General features: G+C 39.5%; 2 protein-coding genes across 2 annotated transcripts in view; both read left to right on the top strand.

Moving 5' to 3' along the window:
- LOC134639676 (ATP-binding cassette sub-family C member 2-like) overlaps positions 1 to 10,265 on the top strand; it is a 30,524-nt gene extending 20,259 nt beyond the window's left edge. The window contains exons 24-32 of the mRNA XM_063491003.1: positions 1,343 to 1,498; positions 1,601 to 1,800; positions 1,922 to 2,048; positions 2,165 to 2,266; positions 3,111 to 3,254; positions 6,174 to 6,332; positions 6,420 to 6,586; positions 6,799 to 6,993; positions 10,063 to 10,265. Coding sequence (XP_063347073.1) covers positions 1,343 to 1,498; positions 1,601 to 1,800; positions 1,922 to 2,048; positions 2,165 to 2,266; positions 3,111 to 3,254; positions 6,174 to 6,332; positions 6,420 to 6,586; positions 6,799 to 6,993; positions 10,063 to 10,192 — 1,380 coding nt within the window. The 3' untranslated portion in view covers positions 10,193 to 10,265. The remainder of the gene's footprint in view (positions 1 to 1,342; positions 1,499 to 1,600; positions 1,801 to 1,921; positions 2,049 to 2,164; positions 2,267 to 3,110; positions 3,255 to 6,173; positions 6,333 to 6,419; positions 6,587 to 6,798; positions 6,994 to 10,062) is intronic.
- Positions 10,266 to 11,594: 1,329 nt separating this feature from the next.
- The window catches only part of LOC134640418 (ATP-binding cassette sub-family C member 2-like), a 42,138-nt gene continuing 38,042 nt past the window's right edge, over positions 11,595 to 15,690 (top strand). Inside the window, exons 1-2 of the mRNA XM_063492214.1 lie at positions 11,595 to 11,639; positions 13,513 to 13,689. Of these exons, the coding sequence (XP_063348284.1) occupies positions 11,595 to 11,639; positions 13,513 to 13,689 (222 nt within the window). The remainder of the gene's footprint in view (positions 11,640 to 13,512; positions 13,690 to 15,690) is intronic.

Below are 15,690 nucleotides of genomic sequence, written 5' to 3'. Positions count from 1 at the left end.
TCAGAAGCTTTGCAGCAGCGTTCTGAACAACTTACAGATGCTCCAAAGAGGCTTTCCATAGACAAGTGAACAAAGAATTACAATACTCCAAACAAGATGAAACAAATGCATGTATGACAATTTCCAGTTCTGAGTGTGATACAATGGGACTCAGCAATATTTCTCAAGTGATAAAATCAGGAGTGGACCAGAGATTTAGCATGAATGTCCAAAGTCAGAGCTGAGTCAAAAGTTACACCAAGGTTCCTGATAGAAGGTTTGGCAAATGTAGAACGTGACCCTGAGTTTTCCATAATCCTAGGTACAAATTTTTTAGGAGCACAAACAAGGACTTCAGTTTTCACCTCATTAAGTTGAAGAAAGTTATCAGCCATCCAACCTCTAATGGAGTCCATGCACCTATGCAAAATCTGTAGCTTGTAAATGTAAAGAAACTGTTCGTTCTTTAAGTCTTTCTTTAAAGAGGCTTTCTTCCCAATTGCCTCCTCAAGTATACAGTTCAGTTAAATTTCATTTATCTAGTGCTGACGCACAGTAACAGTCACTAGAGGTACATTATATTGTAATGGCAAAGATCTTACAACAATCGAGAAAAAACCCTCAAACAATCAGATGACTCCCTATGAGTCAGTACTTGGTGACAGTTGGAATGAAAAACGTCCTTTTAACAGGAAGAAACTTCTGGCAGAACTAGACTCAGAGACGCCGTCTGTTTGGGGGTGAAAGAAGGGAGACGAGTCAAAGACATGCCGTGGAAGAGAGCCAGAGATTAATAATAATTAATAATTAAATGCAGAGTGGTGTATAAACACAACATATGAAATAAATCAATATACTGATCAATTTTATTTTATTTTATTTACACAGTACCAAATTAAAACAATTTGCTGTAATGCTGTAATATGGTTGTAGTGCTGTTGTCTCTGTTAGCTGCTGCTACTAAATTCAGCCACTTGTAGAAAAAGGGAAAAAGGAGCTAATTTCTCTTGTATCCTCAAATCCTACTTATAACAGCCAAAGGGTCTTAATGGACTAATAATTAATTATTAAATTATTAAGTCTTTAGAGTGGCTGTAAGACTATATTCTTTGGCTCAGCTATAATCTTTGGAATAACTCAAAACTTTAAAAGTGTTTAGTCACTGATGAACATCCATGACTTTTCATTGACATTTTCTCCAATATCCTGACTTTAGCTTTTATAATACTTGACTTCATTCTTCTAGTATTACTTACACTTATAATTTTGCTAGATATGGACTTGTTATGTTTTTAAATGTGCAATAAAATCAATTTGACCTTTGACTTTAATAAATACTAACTCTTGGAATATTATCCCAAAGGACATTTTTACCATAGATGAGGCCATTCCTGCTTCCTTGCGCTCCTGCCTTCTGTGTCTGATGTCTGTACTGGGGACAGTATTTGTCATCTGCCTGGCAACTCCTTTCTTTGCCATAGTTATCATTCCTCTGGCCCTGATCTACTTCTTTGTACAGGTAAGCTAAACAAGGTAAAGAATATATGTAAAAAAGCTACCCTAACTTTCTTATAGTATGAAATGCAAACTGATTTTGTTTTGTCTTTCTCTCTACACCCAGCGCTTTTATATTGCCACTTCAAGGCAGCTGCGCCGGCTGGACTCGGTGTCTCGCTCACCGATATACTCTCACTTTGGTGAGACGGTGTCCGGCCTGTCAGTGATAAGAGCCTACAAGCATCAAGAAAGGTTTCTTAAACACAATGAAGTAACTATAGATGAAAACCTCAAAAGTATCTACCTGCGGATCATGTCTGACAGGTCAGACATTGAACAGTGTACCTGCAAACACAGATAAGCATGTGATGCTAATTGATGACCCTGCAGCAGCGACCCTAAAATTTGTTGGTGTGCATTTTTGTGGGGTTTGTTTTCTTGACAGATGGCTGGCCATACGTCTGGAGTTTGTTGGAAACCTGGTGGTGTTTTTTGCTGCTCTGTTTGCTGTCATTTCCAGAGATTCTATTGACAGTCATGTGGTTGGCCTATCTGTATCATATGCCCTTAATGTCAGTCACAAAAACACTCAGAATTTATCCCTATTTCATCAGTGTTTATATGTGTGATATTACTAAAATGCAGGAATAATGTAAACACAGACCTCTCTCCTGTTGGGGTTCTGCAGGTAACCCAGACCCTCAACTGGCTGGTGATGACGACCTCAGCGTTGGAGACCAATATTGTAGCTGTGGAGAGAGTGAACGAATACACTCAGCTTAAGAACGAGGCACGTAGAAATACTTTGTGAGCAAGACATTATTTATCCATCCATCCATTCTCTTCAGTCTATCTGGGTCACGGGGATGCTGGAGCCTATCCCAGCTACCATAGGGTGTGTGGGTGCTAACTACCATGCTGCCATATGACATTATTTATACTTTGGTTAAATCAAAATCTACTGTTTTCTTAAATAGGACATGAATTTTAAGATTTCTACAGGCTGTGAGTTTATTGTAACTCTGACAGTTCAACAGGAATCTAATAAGCTTGGGTGCGACATCAACTGCAATGTTTGCTCACTGTACAGTGATAATACTTTTATTCCCAGCTGCTGTTTCTCCACTGTTTCTTAACATACTACCGATAATAGTTCAGATAACTGTCAAACAAACAAGATTTTGATGCAACAATTTCATTTTATGTTTCACTGACATTTGATTTCACATGTTTGAAATCCATCTGTTCTGTTTGAGTTGGGTTGTTTATTCATAATGGCACCAGAGCTGCACTGATTAGCACGTCCCATCATGCCGTTCATACTGAATTTAATCTGAGTTCGAATATAACATTGCACGTGTACACTGGGCCTTAATTGTTAATCTTGGTTGCATATTTTCATTTGAGCTATTTAATTTTTTACCAAGCGTGACATCTTTTTAAGTTTTCTTTTTCTTCTTTATTTTAGTGGTGTATGCATGCATGTCTGTATGTATGGTGTCTGTATAATTTTGTTTCCTATCTATCTTGGTTTGAATATTAATGCACAACATATAAAAGAGCTACCTTAGCTCAATTTGATAACTTTTGCACTATTTTACACATGCGTTCTGCTTCTTTTTCTGTTGTTACAGGCTGACTGGGTAGCTGACACTCGACCTCCACACATGTGGCCAGAGGCAGGAAGAGTGCAATTTGAGAACTACAAAGTCCGTTACAGACCTGAATTGGATTTAGTGCTGCATGGAATCACTTGTGACATCAACAGCACTGAGAAGGTATGTGTGTGTGAGCGTGAGAGGGAGAGTCTCCATATATGTATAAAGTTCTTGTAAAAGTTATAGGTTTTACTGTATCTGATATCATGTTCACCAAAGATATAAAAGCATGTACTGCTAAAAAAGAAAAAGAAAAAAAGATGTTGTTTTTGGGTGGACATTAAATCATTGGGAAGTTTTTTCTCCCTCATTGAAAAATCCATAATATATAAAATTGTCCCACTATTTTTTTAATTTAAAAGGTTAACTATTAACAACGTGTGCAAGCTTTCTGCTGTCTGAGTTTTGCCAACTGTATCTAAAATGTAGCTTCCAGATACAGACCTGCACATCATTTTTTATTTGAGTTTAGAAAAGCTATTTATGTTGAAATTATGTTGAAATTTGTGCTGTAAGACATTGATATTCTATTGTTTGGGATTTTTTTAAATGTTTTATAGACCAATCTATTAATCAATTACTCAAGAAAGATGCCACAGATCAATCTGTGTTGACAGTAATTACATATAATTAAACTGTAAAAATAATGTGAACTATCAGTTTTTCTTTTAATTTATACATTATGTGTATTACTGTATATTATAATCAGCTGTGGTATGTAAACATGTAACTAGTCTATGGGCAGTTGTTCCCAAACTTTTTTTGCTAGGCCCTGGAATATTCAGCATTGCTATCAATACATCCATCTTCTTGCGCTTATCCAGGACCAAGTCGCGGGGGCAGCAGCCTAAGCAGCCTAAGCAGAGAAGCCCAGACCTCCCTCTACCCAGTCACCTCCTCTAGCTTATCCAGGGGAACACCAAGGCGTTCCCAGGCCAGCCAAGAGATATAATCTCTCCATGGTTTCCTGGTTCTTTGCTTTCCTGCTGAGGACCATGGCCTCAGATTTGGAGGTGCTGATTTTCATTCCCACCGCTTCACACTCGGCTGCAAACCGTTCCAGTGTGAGCTGGAGGTCATTACCCGATGAAGCCAACAGAACCACATCATCCGCAAAAAGCAGAGATGAGATTCTGAGACCACCCAAGTGAAAGCCTTCTGTGACTTGGATACGCCTAAAAATTCTATCCGTAAAAATTATGAACAGAAGAGCAGCCCTGGCAGAGCCCATCACCAAACAAGAATGAGCCTGACATTGCTGGCTATGCGGCCCAAGCTCTTGCAATGGTTGTATAAGGATTGAATGGCCCGTAGCAATGGGCCAAGCATCCCATACTCCTTGAAGACAGGACACTCCAAGGGACACGGTCGAATGCCTTCTCCACGTCCACAAAACACATGTAGACTGGTTGGGCAAACTCCCATGCACTGGTCCAGTGCTGGTCCAGTGTTCAATGACCAGGACGAAAACCGCATGGTTCTTCCTGTATCCGAGGTTCGACTAACAGACAGACCCTTCTTTCCAGCACCCTGGCATAGACTTTCCCGGGGAGGCTGAGGAGTGTGATCCCCCATAGTTGAAACACACCCTCCGGTCCCTCTTCTTAAAAATGGGAACCATCTATCAATCCAGAGGTACCGCCCCTGATGTCCACACAACATTGTAGAGGTGTGTCAACCAGGACAGCCCTACAACATCTAGAGCCTTCAGGAGCTCAGGGCATACCTCATCCACCCCAGGGGCTCTGCCACCAAGAAGTTGTTTAACTGCCTCAGTGACCTCGCCCCAGAGATTGGCAGGTCATCCCCTTCGTCTCCAGATAGGACTCCTTCTTCAGCTTGGTGTCTCCCTTTAACTCTGGTGTCCACCATTTGGTTCGGGGGTTACCACCACGACAGGCACCAACCACCCTGTGGCCGCAGCTCATTGCAGCAGCTTCAGCAATGGAGGTGCTGAACATGGTCCATTCGAACTCAATGTCCTGAAGCTCTGCTGGAGGTGTGTGCTGAAGATCTCGCAGACTGGGGCCTCTGCTAGGCATTCCCTGGGATAGCTCAGTAGGTAGAGTGGTTGCCCCATGATCGGAAGGTCGGGGGTTCGACTCCACTGAACGGCTACCCTGAGGTAACCCTGAGCAAGGTACTGTCCCTACACACTGCTCCCCGGGTGCTGCATTGGTGGCTGCCCACTGCTTCACTGGGTGAATGGGTTAAATGCAGAAGAGTAATTTCCCTAGGGGGACTAACACATACACATTATTATTATCCCAGCACACCCTAACTATACATTTAGGTGCACCAGGCTTGTCCAGTGTCCTCCTCTGCCACCTGATCCAACTCACCATCAGGTGGTGATCAGCTGACAGCTCAGCCCCTCTCTTTATCCGAGTGTCCAGAAGATATGGTCGCAGGTCTGGTGATACAATTACAAAATCAATCATCAACCTGTGGCCTAGAGCATCCTGGTGCTACATGCACTTATGGACTCTTATGTTCGAACATGGTGTTCATTATGGCCAAACTGTGGTTTGCACAGAAGTCCAACAACAAAACACCGCTCGGGTTCAGATCCGGGAGGCCGTTCCTCCCAGTCACGCCCCTCCAGGTCTCCCTGTCATTCCCCACGTGTGCACTGAAGTCTCCCAGTAGGACAACAGAGTCCCCAATTGATTATTGTAAGCTCAAACGCTGACAACTTTGAAATATTGACGTCAAAGTAAAAATGAGTAAAGACTGTCTGCATTGCAACAATATATATCACGGAATTACTGCAAATACCAGTAATGACTATAAGCACTATAAAATATCTGCTGACTCTGAAAAATGTTGCTTCTTTCTGTAACACATAACATTACTGAAATGTCTAAGATCTTTTACAAACTAAGTACAGACTGAGTATATGTGCTTATTATTGCATTAATTATTGCTATACTGTTAAATACGATTTATATCCAGAAAGAAAAATGTGTAGTTTTTTTTTTTTTCAAATATGCGCCAGCTGTTATTTTGATCTTCTGTGTTTTCTCTCACTGCATTCAGATCGGTATTGTCGGTCGCACAGGAGCTGGGAAATCAAGTTTTACCAACTGCCTGTTTAGAATTATTGAAGCTGCTGAAGGTCGCATCCTCATTGATGATGTAGATATCGCTACAATAGGCCTGCATGACCTGAGAAACAGACTCACAATTATACCACAGGTATACACATAAATATAAACAATAACCTTGTCAAAGAATTTGATATTTATAAAAAGTACACTGATATTTGTAATCCCGTGTGCACAGGATCCCGTTTTGTTCTCGGGGTCACTGAGGATGAACCTGGATCCATTTGACAAGTTCAGCGATGAGGAGATTTGGAGAGTGCTGGAGCTCTCTCATCTAAAGAGCTATGTATCAGGGCTGCAGGAAGGATTACAGCATAAAGTGGCAGAGGGGGGAGAAAACCTCAGGTGGGTAATAAAATTAACAATACGGCCTCTGGGTATAAGTTGTATATAAGTATAAGTTTTGTACAGTTCATTATTCTAAACTTTATGTAATGTTCTGCAAAACATACATAAACCTTAATTTTATTTGAACACATGAGAGTCATTTGTGGTTTACTTTTTTCTTTTGCAAAAAAACCTCTTAAGATATCAATGCTTTAATACAATCTTCCCAGTGTTGGGCAGAGGCAGCTGCTGTGTCTGGCTCGAGCACTCCTGAGAAAGTCACGTATCCTAATTCTGGATGAAGCCACTGCAGCTGTTGACCTGGAGACAGACAACCTGATTCAGAACACCATCCGCAAAGAGTTCTCAGACTGCACAGTCCTTACCATCGCCCACCGCCTGCACAGTATCATGGACAGCTCTAGGTGAGTTATACCTTTTCCCTTAACATTTTTGGATGAAATTTTTGGAATTCATGACAATGTTTTTCTAACATGAAGCATAAATTTGGTCTTCTTTTGCTGCTGGCTCAGTGAATTTTGGTCGGATAGTGACGAAACATGTAGTTTCAGAATCTATGAGATATCGGCTTTCAGCACCCGACAGCATGTACATGTGCGTGCCGTCGGATCTTGCTTTGTGTTTACATCTTTTTGTGGAATCCATTTACCCTTTGCTCTTTAATCATTTGCTGGTTTAGCTGTATGGCGATTGCTGAAATAGTTTTGTAAGCTTTAAGCTGGCGTTTCTGGAAAATACATTTATATTAAAAAACAGATTTCAGGATTTACTGAATCGATATCGCATTATTCAAATTAAAATCGATTTGAATCGGGAAATCGATTTTTTAAACCCACCCCTAATCATACATGAGAGTAATATTTGACCAAATGATCTAGACCAAGGGGTACTGACTCTCTGTTTTCCATTAGTAGTTTTAACACTTGGACTTTACCTTAACCTAAACTTACTTTACTGTAAGTTACTTTATTTTGGCTAAGATGTTGAGCTGACTATCTGATACTGTGCATTTGTAGGTCTTCTGTGTGTTCTTTTCATTACTTAGATTATTTTGCTTTCCATTTCTGTTCTGTTTTGGTTTATACTTTGGTGTTTCAGCAGTTAACGTAACAAAAGTTCCACATGTGTGAGGTCAAAGTTAGCCTCAATTTGTCAAGAAGTTACATCACTAGTAACTTCACTTGGATTCAGTGAATCTTTAATTCAATTCAATTCAATTCAATTCAATTTTATTTATATAGCGCCAAATCACAACAAATGTCGCCTCAAGGCGCTTTATATTGTACAATAGATCGCACAATAATAAATACAGAGAAAAACCCAACAATCATATGACCCCCTATGAGCAAGCACTTTGGCAACAGTGGGAAGGAAAAACTCCCTTTTAACAGGAAGAAACCTCCGGCAGAACCAGGCTCAGGGAGGGGCGGCCATCTGCTGCGACCGGTTGGGGTGAAAGAAGGAAAACAGGATAAAGGCATGCTGTGGAAGAGAGACAGAGGTTAATAACAGATATGATTCGATGCAGAGAGGTCTATTAACACATAGTGAGTGAGAAAGGTGACTGGAAAGGAAAAACTCAATGCATCATGGGAATCCCCGGCAGCCTACGTCTATTGCAGCATAACTAAGGGAGGATTCAGGGTCACCTGGTCCAGCCCTAACTATATGCTTTAGCAAAAAGGAAAGTTTTAAGCCTAATCTTGAAAGTAGAGATAGTGTCTGTCTCCCGAATCCAAACTGGAAGCTGGTTCCACAGAAGAGGGGCCTGAAAACTGAAGGCTCTGCCTCCCATTCTACTTTTAAATACTCTAGGAACAACACATAAGCCTGCAGTGCGAGAGCGAAGTGCTCTAATAGGGTGATATGGTACTACAAGGTCATTAAGATAAGATGGGGCCTGGTTATTTAAGACCTTGTATGTGAGGAGCAGAAATTTGAATTCAATTCTGGATTTCACAGGAAGCCAATGAAGGGAAGCCAATACAGGAGAAATATGCTCTCTCTTTCTAGTCCCTGTTAGTACTCTTGCTGCAGCATTTTGGATTAGCTGAAGGCTTTTCAGCGAGTTTTTAGGACATCCTGATAATAAAGAATTACAGTAGTCCAGCCTGGAAGTAATAAATGCATGAACTAGTTTTTCAGCGTCACTCTGAGACAGGATATTTCTAATTTTAGAGATGTTGCGCAAATGGAAGAAAGCGGTCTTACATATTTGTTTAATATGTGCATTAAAGGACATGTCCTGGTCAAAAATGACTCCAAGGTTCCTCACAGCATTACTGGAGGCCAAGGTAATGCCATCCAGAGTAAGAATCTGCTTAGATACCATAATTCTAAGATTTTCAGGGCCGAGTACAATAACCTCAGTTTTATCTGAATTAAGAAGCAGAAAGTTAGTGGCCATCCAGGTCTTTATGTCTTTAAGACATTCCTGCAGTTTAACTAATTGGTCTGTGATACCTGGCTTCATGGATAGATAGAGCTGCGTGTCATCTGCATAGCAGTGAAAATTTATGCTATGTCTTCTAATGATGCTACCTAAGGGAAGCATGTATAATGTAAATAGAATTGGTCCTAGCACTGAACCCTGTGGAACACCATAATTGACCTTAGTGTGTGAAGAGGACTCTCCATTTACTTGAACAAATTGGAGTCTATTAGATAGATATGATACAAACCACTGCAGTGCAGTACCTGTAATACCTACAGCATGTTCTAATCGCTCTAATAGGATATTATGGTCAACAGTATCGAACGCAGCACTGAGGTCTAGCAGGACAAGCACAGAGATGAGTCCACTGTCAGAGGCCATAAGAAGATCATTTGTAACCTTCACTAAAGCTGTTTCTGTGCTGTGATGAGCTCTGAAACCTGACTGAAACTCTTCAAATAAGCCATTCCTCTGCAGATGATCTGTTAGCTGTTTGACAACTACTCTTTCAAGGATTTTTGATATGAAAGGAAGGTTGGAGATTGGCCTATAATTAGCTAAGACAGCTGGGTCTAGAGATGGCTTTTTAAGTAAGGGTTTAACTACAGCCACCTTGAAGGCCTGTGGTACATAGCCGATTATTAGAGATAGGTTGATCATATTTAAGATCGAAGAATTAATTAATGGCAGGACTTCTTTGAGCAGTTTAAACTTTAAATGGGTATCTGCTAAATAGTTCTGCTACTTTAGCAGAACATTGTAAAAGTGAACAACCAGTAGTACAACAGATTGGTCCTGACCTCAACCTTGTAATAAAAGGCAGCACTATTTGTTTAACCCTTTAAACTTTGATTCCTTAGAATAATGAGCGTACCCTTTCCCTCCAGTGTCTGTTTGCATCTCCCCTGAGTTAACTGTTCACAGAGACAGCACAAATATTTACATATCAGTTTTCACTTTTGAGCTGGGGCTGCCAAAGCCACACAGTATGGACTTTTCTCAGTGGGCTACTATTAAATCCTGTGCGTCTTTCCAACAGGGTAATGGTGCTTGATGCTGGAAAAATAGTGGAATTTGATTCGCCGAGCAACCTGCTTGAGAAAGAAGGTCATTTCTACGCCATGGCAAAGGATGCTGGGATAACACTAGAAAGCAACACACATTTATAATCTATACTGTTCTTTTAGGGAAGATTTAGGGCCACAATTTTTTGTGTGTTTTATTTGTAGGTTTCATTGTGAAGACTGGATTTTATTTTTATGTAAAGAAACACTGACATATGTATCTTATCTACAGGGAACAACATAGGGAAAACATATTGTATATGTAACGCATTTTATGTGTGGAAAAATAAAATTTCTCTCTGAAATCATGCTTAACTGGTTTTAATTTCAAAAACCTCTTTTTTGATACAATGTTATCAGTCTGTTCATCAGGCCTCTGCATCCATTTACATCCATCTATTAAAATTGGCTTTGGAATGGATAAAGCAGGCTAATATTAAGCTTTGGGAATGGTCTTCCCAACCCCAACCTCAACCTTACTGAAAATTTGTGAATTACACTTAAAAACCGGGTCTATGCTAGGAAACTCACCCATTTAAACTCTACCAATTCTGTCCAGGAGATGGTCAAATATCCAGCCATAATTACTCCAACCAAAAATGTCTCTCTGAGGTGTAACTTACAAAGGGACGTTTAACCAAATATTAGCGGACACGTATTTATATGTTTGACCCTGTTTTGATTCGAGAAAATCCAAAATAAATTCATCCTGTGCACCCAATTCTTGTTTTTTAAACTGACTCAGGATGTATGCTGTACAATCATTCCATCCTGGAAAAACAGGACTTCAAAGAAATAATTAAAGGGCAAAAAATGACAATGACATTCATATCAATGATGAGTTTATGTATATTTTTGACCACAACTGTATGTGTACTTATGACAAAGTGGAACTAGAGTACTTTTCTTATTTTGAAGTCAGACAACAATCATTTATCAAAACCTTACTGGTTTTAAATATTTATGTAGAAAATAACAGGAAAGGGATCTAATGATCCCACTCCCTCCAAATCCCTAAATGATCCCTCCCCTTCCCCTTTTCAGTAGGTTTTCCCCCTAACACAGTTAAAAGAGCATGGTAAGACTTATGTAAGTCCTTCACTTTTTTTTCCCTCTCTCAGGAGCTTATTTGCGCAAATTACAAACCTTGATTCTGTAAATGATTTTGCTATATCAGCTGAATGTTCTCATTGACTCACTAGAAGGGCTGTAGTGTACTTTTTGTAGAAACCAGGCACAGAATCTTGTGTTCTCTACGCTAATCCAGTACCTCTCTGTTGTATTAATGTCGTTTCTCTGTAGAGGGAATAAGCAACTTTTTTTTCTGCTTAAAAAACCTCACGGATCAAAGTCCCTTACAGCCACACCCTACAATTGTCAGTGAAGTGTGGGTGGACAGAGGAGAAAGCAGCAGTATTTGACTCAAACACAGCAGTATTGGGGCAGAGGGTGAGAGGCGTCGGCTTGTCTGATCAGCTGAGGTTGACTGAAGCTATCACTGTAAAGCATGTGTGCGGCAGCTCTGGAGGAGTACTGTGGGTCCACCTTTTGGGTGAGTTAAACAGACAGAAAGACTGAAGAATTAAGGTAAATTCAAACAAACATAAGACTAGCAACATACTAGAGATGGCACGATACCACTTTTATATGTCCGATACCGATACCGATATCATAAATTTGGATATCTGCCGATACCGATATTAATCCGATATAGTGTGTTTTTTAATCAATAAAACTGTTTTTTAAATATCTTGCTGCATTTTGTATAAGTTCATACTCAAGTTTAAATAAACAACAACACTAAAGCTATTCTGTTATATCTGTATGTAAAAAAAAAAAAAAAAAAATACACTGCGCCCAAAATATTTCATAGTTCAGCAACACTGATCAATCTAATAAACTTAAACCTACTCCATCCTCCCTATTCTGGTATTTTAAAGAGTACTTAGCAGAAATATTAAGCAAACTAACAAACAGGGTTGCAAACTCCCAGCAAAAGAAAATGGGGAACCACCCCCCACCCTCCACCTGATGATGCTTAATCGATGTAATCAACTTTAATTTGATGCAGGGTGAAAAAAAAATGCACAGAAATAAATTATTTTTCAAGAATAATTAAATAGATTCAACATCTTTCTTCTACAGAATTGCAGAATTCACAGATGGTATCTTCCCAAAGGAAAAAGTACTAGCTTACTAGGGTATATTAGACTTAACAGTTACTATATACAGTAATGGACTTCTATACATTTTACATCAGATTAAAACTTTGGGTGTAAGACTCAGATAATTATTTATTGAAAGCTAGATATTTTAAATGAGAATAAGAAAGATAAGTATGCCTTTGTGCCCCCTTTTCCCTGTTCATGCCCCATCGGTCCCCTGGCTAAACTTTGCTAGATCCACCACTGCACAGTTACCAGCCGTCAGCTACGTTGAAAAGGATCCTGGTGTAGAAAGTAATATTAAATAAATTCTAACAACAGCTTATCAAGCTTAAACGTTCTGCTGTTGTTCAGCCGCTGGTTTCCTCTTTCTGGTGCAAAGTGGGCCAAAAACAAAGAAGAGAGAGGGACAGAAAAGCCGATCAGCTGATCATTAAGCAGTTTCACGATTGAAGTAGCAGCAGGAGAGCGAGAGGCAGTCGCTCCATATATCGGTTGTTAAGCTTAACATGGGAATGCTTTACAACCATTCAGAGATGAACTTACACACTTGCTTTACTTCTCTCTGGGATAACTTTCTCGGAGATGAAATGCTGGTTAGCTAGCGAGGCTACAAATACACACAGCCGCTCTATCATGTGACGCATACTGCTCCGACGTGCTACGGTTATGAGCCGAGTTACGCCATGTCGCAAGTTTTGTGAGGTGCTTTATTGATATTTAATGGATCGGATTACATTTTTTTATTTCTCGCCGATATCTGATCCAGTAATTTAGGTCAGTATCGGTCCGATACCGATACGTAATATCGGATAGGTCCATCTCTACAACATACAAAGTAAATTGTCTGGAATGTATGTTGAGAATGACAACAAATAGACATATAACACCTTATGATACCATGTCAGGGACATGTTGATGTCATAGTTTTTGGCTTTTTCTTTTATGCTTTGGAGAAATAAAAACTTTAAGAAAAGTGAAGCTGATTAAAAGGCAGTAAAAATGAAAGATGTAGTTGTAAAAAGTTGTTCATGTTATTGTGTCAGCCTGTTCAACACAGATTGGACAAACAGGAAGGTCATGGTTTCTATTTGTCATAGCAACTATGAAAGACATCTTCCAAAAAGGCAGAAAAGAAAAAGATTAACTTTCTGGTTTCAGAAAGTTAATCAGTTGCACTTTTAAGACAACTTTCTGGTTGCCTTAGAAGGGCAGCAGGACTTTGTTATGCATGTGTGTTTGTTTGTATGTGCCCTTCAGAATGCTTCATATCTGAAGCGACCAGACCCAGACCTCCCACTATGTGTGGAACAGACAGTTCTTGTATGGATCCCTCTTTGTTTCCTGTGGCTCTGTGCCCCATGGCACCTGCTGGCTCTTTGTCAGAGCGCAAAAGTAAACACAAAACAGCTGTCCAAGCTCTACATCTGCAAACAGGTAAGAAATACTATCTAATAAAGACATCTTCATAAAAAAATTGTTGTTTCAGTTTATAGCTTAGGTAGCTGTCTTCTAGTTTCAAATGTTTAACTGTATACTGTAAAGAAATATGTTTTACTGTAAAGTTTTACAGAATTTACAGGAAAAACTGAATTTCTGTTATTTTTAAATACATAAAATATGAATCAAATTACAATAAAATGACAGTAAAAGATGACAGTAAAAGACATTAAAAGTAGTTTCTGTACCTTTACTTGGATTTGTTGACAATTAACACATATGTTGTGTTTTGATGGAAGCATTTGCTGTGCATCCTTTTTATCTTGGGTAAAAGAGGGACATATTCTGAATCCAAGTTTCTAATCCTTTATTGCCTCAAGCAGTTCAACCCATAAGCATGTACATGGATCTTTTTGATTGAACATGTTTGGACAATACATGTTAAATGCCTATGAAATCACAGGATTGTATAATTAAAAATACTATATGATTTAATAGCATTTTAAATAAAATTATTTTTTTAATAAAATTTGTAACACTAAAATGATCATAATGTATTTGTAATTGCTTAGTTTTTTTTAATACAAAAATGTCAATAAGAAGTGAAGGGTTTAACTCCGGAAGATTTCACATTTTAGTTTTAAAAAGAAACAAGGCGTGAAGGACCGGCACTTTCCATCCAAGCTTAATAGCAGTTAGCTTTCAAGTCAGCAACGATACAGAAAGGAAACAGACTTTATATGGAGAGGTCATTGTGGATTATGGGATGCTTACAAACTGACAGTTTGGAATTTTTACCTTTTGGAAGAGAAGGTGAAGATTTTTCTCAAAAAGCTAGGGAACAATTCATCAGAGGAAAACTGATCATTTATACAAAATAACCCCTAAAAGACCAACCAGTGCTTACTTTTGTATAAGCACAGGCCAGAACAGTCTGACATTTTTTGTTGTAAAAACGGCAACAGCTTATTTGAAAGGAGGAAAAAGGAGCAGTCACAGTCAGCAGCAGGGCACAACCGTATACACTGCACCTGCAAGTCAAGTGTAGCAAACTCAGTGTTATTAGCACACTGTCTTTACTCTAGCTTGGCACTAAATCTCTATGACTAGTACTATTTTATATAGTTAACAGAGGTATTAGTTAACTATTAAACCAACTCTTTCCCAGCATGATACTGAGAGCAGGCTTGGCTAATGGCTGAAGTGATGTTAGGCGTTTTTTCTTTTTGGCTACCTGCAATAGATACTGTTCAGTACAATTTTTTTTTTTTTTGCATTTAGGCAGCTTTCTTTATTCAAGTGACCCTCCAGTCGAACACACTTGCTTTTCTTTCTTTCAGCAGATTCATTATATGACTTATTGGTGTCAAGGGGTATGGTAAAAAGGTGAGTTTGAATAAGCATTTTAAGGTAGTTCAGAAATTGTCATAGCTGTGGTGTTTCAGTGAAAACCCTAAAAGGTTATCTATACATCATCAGGACCTACTCTAAGGAGCTTGGAAAAAAAAGCATCTGGACTTCTGTAAGTTGCTTGAAGAGGTTTCACCTCTCATCCGAGAAGCTTCTTCAGTTCTAAGGTCAAATGGTGGAGAGTCCCAAATTTAAACCCAGTGGGAGTATTCCCCCAAAGAGGGACAAAAGGACCCCCTGATGATCCTCTACCTAATCACATGAGCCATGTGATTTCCTGAGGTCAGATGGCCCAGGGTGTGAGTGGGCGTTAAGGCATCTGGGAAGGGATCTCAAAACTGGATTATAGATAGCAGACAGTTGGTGTTGTAAGCCACCGCCTCTGTTCAAATATGGTCGCTCACAGTGGACATAAATGGCTTCTTTCACTCCTCTTTCAAACCATCTGTCCTCTCTGTCCAAAATGTGAACATTGGCATCCTCGAAAGAGTGACCTTTGTCCTTTAGATGCAGATGGACTGCTGAGTCTTGTCCCGTGGAGGTGGCTCTTCTATGTTGTGCCATGCGCTTGTGAAGTGGCTGTTTGGT

Source organism: Pelmatolapia mariae, linkage group LG13 (genome assembly GCF_036321145.2).
Source record: "Pelmatolapia mariae isolate MD_Pm_ZW linkage group LG13, Pm_UMD_F_2, whole genome shotgun sequence".
Classification (NCBI taxonomy): Eukaryota; Metazoa; Chordata; class Actinopteri; order Cichliformes; family Cichlidae; genus Pelmatolapia; species Pelmatolapia mariae.
Note: the sequence above shows the minus strand (reverse complement) of the source record. Positions and strands in the feature narration are given on the sequence as shown.